Source organism: Centruroides vittatus, unplaced genomic scaffold (genome assembly GCF_030686945.1).
Source record: "Centruroides vittatus isolate TY-2023 unplaced genomic scaffold, ASM3068694v2 contig_2747, whole genome shotgun sequence".
In the NCBI taxonomy this organism is placed as follows: Eukaryota; Metazoa; Arthropoda; class Arachnida; order Scorpiones; family Buthidae; genus Centruroides; species Centruroides vittatus.
In genome coordinates this window covers 1,982,138-1,990,095 of record NW_027121750.1, presented here as the reverse complement: position 1 = coordinate 1,990,095, position 7,958 = coordinate 1,982,138, and the positions used below count along the sequence as shown (strand labels likewise).

General features: G+C 30.8%; 1 protein-coding gene across 1 annotated transcript; it reads left to right on the top strand.

Moving 5' to 3' along the window:
- The first annotated feature begins 1,220 nt into the window (after positions 1 to 1,220).
- Positions 1,221 to 7,707, top strand: LOC136972022 (uncharacterized). The gene is made up of 2 exons (XM_067266575.1): positions 1,221 to 1,262; positions 5,683 to 7,707. The coding sequence occupies exons 1-2, from the start codon at positions 1,221 to 1,223 to the stop codon at positions 7,705 to 7,707; spliced, it is 2,067 nt and encodes a 688-aa protein (XP_067122676.1).
- The last annotated feature ends 251 nt before the right edge of the window (positions 7,708 to 7,958 follow it).

The following is a 7,958-nucleotide window of genomic DNA, read 5'->3' as shown; positions in this document are numbered from 1 at the left end:
AATACAAAGTAGATGTGTTAACATTATTGTAGTATACAGGTGACTATTGACGGTTTATAGAAGATGGATTACACGTACAAACTACAAGCATGGTATATTCATATAATACAGAGTATTTCGATACTGGTATTTATATGGAATATAGAATAAAATGATAGAATGTAGAATACATGGAATACAAATTTAGTATATATGTACTGTACATAAATAACAAACAACAAAGTACAGAGTAATGATAAACTTAAAGTAAAATGAGTACAGTAAAGTACATTGAATATATACTATATGTGTTATTTATAAAGTATTTCAAAAATATATATTTTACACTTAAGAAAATATATTATATATAATATTATGTTAACAAAGTTATGTAAGTTATATAAACACAAAGTAGGATTAAACGAATATGTGATGATATATTTATTATAAATAAGATAAATTAAATTATATTTTTGACTGTATAAAATAATATTCTAATACAAAACAGAGCAAAATTATAAGTTGATTAAATAATATATTTAATGTGTTATATCTTTGTATATTTATTATTTTTATTTCTTTATTACTTATTTCATTTTATAAAACAAAATAAAGTATCACAATTACGTTAACAATACAACATCATTTTTATTAATGTATACAATATTTAACCTTATAAATTTATAAACTTAATAAATCAATCATACAAACACAAGAAATAAATAAACTGAAGAATGTATGTTATATATTTATTATGTATATTATATGTAAACTTAAGAGTAGTATTATTAAAATAATGTATTCATATCAATCATATGAATACAAAATATAAGTCAATTAAACAACGTTGTATATTTATATAGTGTAATTATGTCATTACGTAAATAAAATAAAATATCAAATCTATATAATATAAGTATTATACTTTAATATTTGTAGAACTATTAGTTATAAACTGCAATAACGTAGGCAGAAGTAAAACACAGAATGTTCAATTGCAGTAATTGCCACATTAGATAAAGTTATATTAAATTACAATTACAATGCAGTACGTGGCAGTTAATTTTCAAATATTTTCGTATCTTTCAGGTGATTTTGGTAAAGTAATATAATAATAATAATAATAATTGGAAAAGGGGGCTCCAGGTTTCACTCAGAGGTACGACCTGGAGGTAAGAAAGGTGGTGAAAGAAGGATGGAGAGTGGTGAAGAGAAGTGGATGAAGATAAGGTCGGGTACAGATGAGAGCTCAGGGCGCCTGCATCGCATTTATTAAAGGTAAAGTAATATAACCGTAAATGCTATTTAACAATTTATTTTATACTTATTACAGTAATGAGTTTATATAAGATAGATTTGGGGCCTCCCTGTTGGTGGGGCTTCTAGGCAATTGCTACATTTTGCAATTACCTGGAAGCCTCTGCCTTAGGATAACGCGCCACTGAGCTTGTCGTGGTTTCATGGCTTATTCACCTGATGTTTTTTTAGACCTAAATAGGGGCCAGTTTCTTACAGAAGTCCTCTCTGGACAGATTGGCAGATTCTCCACGTTTTGCGTTGCCTCATCCGAATTTGTATGTAAAAATTAATAAATATATGTAAAATTATTGATTCATCTAATTTAGTATTATCTTGTAATTTACAATTAATTTACATAATAAATTTTTTATTTAAAAACAAATCTGTGACCACATTTTTTCTGGATTTTTAAATATACAATAAACTTAAATTCAATCAATAATTTATTTTTAGAAGAGATTTTATTTGATATATATTGTTTATTATAGCATACATTCGATCTTTTATTATTAGAAATGTCGTACATGCACTTGTTTTACGTTTAAATATTACTATTTCCCTCATAACAAAATGTAGACATTTTTAAGCATAACTTTTTATATTGTTGATTTGTTTATTTTCTACTAAGTAATCAGAAAGAACCATAAGTATAAAATCTAGATTATACTTTAAAAAACATTAAAATATTTAAAATCGAAAAGAATACGTACAAATGTACATAGCACGTTCCCTGTCGTATATATCGGATAACACGCAATAAAACTGGTTAATTTGCTTAACGCCGATTGGTTAAAGATGCAGAAAAGAGGCGGAGCATTGCTGTATCGCTTAAATATACTTCATTAATAACTCTCGTTTTTCTGTGTAATCTCCCGAGATTATTTTAGTTACTTTTAGTTTCTCTTCTATTCTGTATCTAGAGTTTCCACCATTAATAACTAATTTAGTAGATATCGAGTACAGATTAAGGTCAGTAGAATTCTTGTTAATAACCCCTTCTAACTGTTATTAGTACCCGTGTTTATCGAGTAGTCATCATGGGCTATACTTAAGCCCAATCGATACGTGAACGCATATCAGTCGAGTGCAGATTAAATGAGATATACAGCAAGATTTGGATAGTGGTCCTATATCTTCTATTTTATCTGTTCCTTCAGATAAAGAAGGCTGACGTTTACTAACAAAGAAAACATTCATAAAGACAGGAACCATTAAAAGTGCTCAAACAATTTATCGTACTACCTCCTATTTTTCGCTGTCTAGAGAGATATTTAGCGGTCCAGGAGCAAATAAATCCGGTATGGTGACATTTCGGAACACGAAGAAGACATTTCTACGAATATTAGTACCAAAACTTGCCACTGTGGTAACTTTGGCGCTGCAAGCACTTCATTTTTGTGAACTTTAAAATGTATGGTTTGCGAAGATATGTTGCATGTGAGCATGTGTCACATGGCATGTGGTGCTTCTCACATGCAGTGTAATGCGTGCTTACTGAAACTGATGAGCACACTGTTCATCACCTTCGCGTTTTACACTTTTAGAATGGGGAACAAACCCTTGTTTACAAATAAAAATACAAATAAAATGATTATTGCTTGCAGTGCCAAAAGTACCACAGTGGCGAGTTTTGTTACTATTTTTTTTTTTTACGGAAATGTGTTCCGCATTACGTGAAATATCGCAATACCAGATGTGGATGCATTTAGACTGCTAAAAACTTTTGTAAGCAGTGTTAAATAGAGGTACTTTAATTTCTACACCCGTTATGTTTCCACAAAATAAACCCAACATCGGCCGAATGGGTAACACAGATAGTTGGTGCGGGTTCGGCCTCACTAACGTGCTGTCCACGTGAAGTTTCCCGGGTTTTCTAGATATGTTTAACATTACACAGAGTGATCCCCAAGTATTGCGATGCTTCATCAATTCAATTTCATTTGCATAAAATTATTGTGTATCGTCATAAAATATAACACCAAATACGTTTTAATTACGTAACTGTATTCAAATTAACGCAATTGAAATATATTCGCCTGTTTACGTATCCAATTATCATTTATCTAATCATTTTAAAGTTCATCTTACGTATATAATAAAGAACCGCCTATATTTATGAAATCAACCAATTGCCGTTAAGCTAATCACAATTTTAAAAATATATTTTACGTATCAAACGAAATAAATTGCGAAGAACCGCTTATGTTTTTAAAGATTATTTTCTTAAAAAATATTTTAAAAATTAGAAAAAATATTCGTTTTTTCGTTTGAAATTTGATAATGGCTTCGAAAATGAAAGAAGAAATGATATTTAAAGTATTTATGTAAAGTAGAAGAAGAAGAAGAAGGGGGATAAATTATTGAATTTAGTTTTATAAAATCTCACTCCTCAATCAAATTAATCATAAAAAGACACAGGAGAGGAGGGTTATTTTTAGTTGGCTCAATGAAGAAAATTAAAAAGAGATGATCCACTTTCGAAATTTGAATACGTAAGTGCTTTCAAAGTTTTAAATTTTATTTTATTTTTTAACAAAAGTTTATTCGTGGTGTTTTTTTAATTATAGGCGTTAAATTTTTTCTATTTATTTAATTATTTTTTATTTGAAATTTTTTAAGATGGTTGGGTGGTTGATGGGATAAGGCATAAGCAATCTGCCAAAAGAGATGCCACTCGAGAGGAATTTTTATGGGAAACTGGTCCCTATTTAGGTGTTAAACGCGTGAAGAACATAAAACCTCTAAGTTTTTAGGTGAGAACCCGTGACTAGTGTTTAGTGGCTTTATGGATTGGGGTTTATGGGATAAGGCTGCAACAAAACGTATGGGCGGTCTGCCAAACGGGGATGCCACTCGGGAGACTTTCTATCAGAAACTGATCCTTATTTAGATATTATACGTGAAGAAAACTCTATGTTGATGAGGAACGAACCCGCAACCGATATTCAGTGATTATATAAATTAGAATTTATGGGATAAGATAATACATGGGGCTATTTTCAAACAGGACTTTTTATAGGAAACTGGACTGTATTTATGTGTTAGACACGTTCAGAAAACCTAGAAAACTCTACGTTGTTGAAGAACGAACCCACGAAAATTATTCAGTGGTTTTATAGATAAAGATTAATGGAATAACACCACACAACAGATGGGAAATTTTAAAAGGGGGATGCCACTCGAAAGGACTTCTCTAAGAAGGCCTCTTCTTTGGCCTCTATTTATGTAAAGATAACCCAGAAAACTCGAGGTTGGTGAGGGACGAACCAGCGACCTCGACGTTTAGTGCCTTTATTTACTCTGTCGCGAGTGAGAGGAATTTCTAAATGTTTTCTAGCGCTGGGTATATGATTTCTAGCTCAGTTTTGATGCCAAAATTTTAATACCAGTATCAGAAAAGACGATGTTTTTAGTAACAATCATCATTCCAGGTCGATCCTTTCTCGAATAGTGGGCCTTTTGTATGAATAGGAAAATCGATACTTCTTTAAAATTGTTGCATCTTTCTATCGAGATTCGCAGGAGGAGATTCTCTGTTGCTTCTTATTCTTTTTTCCCCTCAGAAAGGATTCTTTGTGTTGTTTTCCATATGACAGAACACGAAATTTGATTTTTTGTAGTGTTTTGGACATTTTCTTTTGTTTTCTTATAAAATACTTTGAAGTATTTTCTCTTAACACCTTCCAGAAAGCAGTTGTCTTTATTTTTTTTATTTTCTTTCCTGGTTATCGGATGATGGAACGTCGTTTTAACACCAATAATAGCATTTTCGAGAAACACAAAGCATTGTGTTTGCCTTTTGTTTCGTGAAACATGTTCGTGTGTGAGTCGTAAATACAAATACCTCTGTCGTACCAAATGACCGCGCATTTATAGGCCCTACATTGAGTGTTCGTGCTAATATCGATTGTAGCATTTAGCGAATGGAAATTTGCGAAGATTATGCATCTTATAATCGATTTGCTGATTATGAGAGATAATATGGCCTCATATTTATAATTATTTTACATTATTTTAAGCAAAAATTATTGAGGTAATTTAAGTATGTAACGTTAAATTGATAGAGAAAAGGAGTCGCTTACGACTAAGTTAACATGAAAGATTATCAAGATTTTACATTGGAAATGCTTTAAAATTAGCAAAAACGATGGATATTCTGTAGTGAATTGTTTTAGAAGTTAATATAAAGTCAAATAAAACTTTAATAATTGCTAAAAAGTTCTTAATCCTGCATAGAAATCGAAGTGATAATCAGTATCATCAAAATCAATGGAAAAAAAATTTAGCATAGATACTCATTCAAGTTATAAATGTTTACATTAGTTATGTAATGCAGAAGCAAAGATTTATAAGTAATTTGCAAAAATTAAATGCAAAACGGCTTAGAAAAACATACAAACTTAGCATCATCTCAGAGTGGCATCATCTTTAGAAAACAATACAAACAGCATCATCTTTAGAAAACAATACAAACAACATCATCTCAGAGCAGCATCATCTTTAGAAAACAATACAAACAGCATCATCTTTAGAAAACAATACAAACAACATCATCTCAGAGCAGCATCATCTTTAGAAAACAATACAAACAGCATCATCTTTAGAAAACAATACAAACAACATCATCTCAGAGCAGCATCATCTTTAGAAAACAATACAAACAGCATCATCTTTAGAAAACAATACAAACAACATCATCTCAGAGCAGCATCATCTTTAGAAAACAATACAAACAGCATCATCTTTAGAAAACAATACAAACAACATCATCTCAGAGCAGCATCATCTTTAGAAAACAATACAAACAGCATCATCTTTAGAAAACAATACAAACAACATCATCTCAGAGCAGCATCATCTTTAGAAAACAATACAAACAGCATCATCTTTAGAAAACAATACAAACAACATCATCTCAGAGCAGCATCATCTTTAGAAAACAATACAAACAGCATCATCTTTAGAAAACAATACAAACAACATCATCTCAGAGCAGCATCATCTTTAGAAAACAATACAAACAGCATCATCTTTAGAAAACAATACAAACAACATCATCTCAGAGCAGCATCATCTTTAGAAAACAATACAAACAGCATCATCTTTAGAAAACAATACAAACAACATCATCTCAGAGCAGCATCATCTTTAGAAAACAATACAAACAGCATCATCTTTAGAAAACAATACAAACAACATCATCTCAGAGCAGCATCATCTTTAGAAAACAATACAAACAGCATCATCTTTAGAAAACAATACAAACAACATCATCTCAGAGCAGCATCATCTTTAGAAAACAATACAAACAGCATCATCTTTAGAAAACAATACAAACAACATCATCTCAGAGCAGCATCATCTTTAGAAAACAATACAAACAGCATCATCTTTAGAAAACAATACAAACAACATCATCTCAGAGCAGCATCATCTTTAGAAAACAATACAAACAGCATCATCTTTAGAAAACAATACAAACAACATCATCTCAGAGCAGCATCATCTTTAGAAAACAATACAAACAGCATCATCTTTAGAAAACAATACAAACAACATCATCTCAGAGCAGCATCATCTTTAGAAAACAATACAAACAGCATCATCTTTAGAAAACAATACAAACAACATCATCTCAGAGCAGCATCATCTTTAGAAAACAATACAAACAGCATCATCTTTAGAAAACAATACAAACAACATCATCTCAGAGCAGCATCATCTTTAGAAAACAATACAAACAGCATCATCTTTAGAAAACAATACAAACAACATCATCTCAGAGCAGCATCATCTTTAGAAAACAATACAAACAGCATCATCTTTAGAAAACAATACAAACAACATCATCTCAGAGCAGCATCATCTTTAGAAAACAATACAAACAGCATCATCTTTAGAAAACAATACAAACAACATCATCTCAGAGCAGCATCATCTTTAGAAAACAATACAAACAGCATCATCTTTAGAAAACAATACAAACAACATCATCTCAGAGCAGCATCATCTTTAGAAAACAATACAAACAGCATCATCTTTAGAAAACAATACAAACAACATCATCTCAGAGCAGCATCATCTTTAGAAAACAATACAAACAGCATCATCTTTAGAAAACAATACAAACAACATCATCTCAGAGCAGCATCATCTTTAGAAAACAATACAAACAGCATCATCTTTAGAAAACAATACAAACAACATCATCTCAGAGCAGCATCATCTTTAGAAAACAATACAAACAGCATCATCTTTAGAAAACAATACAAACAACATCATCTCAGAGCAGCATCATCTTTAGAAAACAATACAAACAGCATCATCTTTAGAAAACAATACAAACAACATCATCTCAGAACAGCATCATCTTTAGAAAACAATACAAACAGCATCATCTCAGAGCAGCATCTAAAGTGCATATTATGATGATAGCTTTAAGAAAATGTGGAGAAAATTAATATTTTTGTTGTGTCGATAAGTAGTAATCTAATTCAAAGTTTAATAAAGTTTTTCCAGATATTATTCAATTTATTTCGGAACTAATTCCCGGGAAATCATCGTCGAAAGACAGTTGTCATTCACGTGATATTAGACGATTTTTATATATAAAAATACGAAAAAATTCTCGAGTTTTATCGAAGTTTGCTCCATATGATATTAAATTGTAGGGAAGAAAC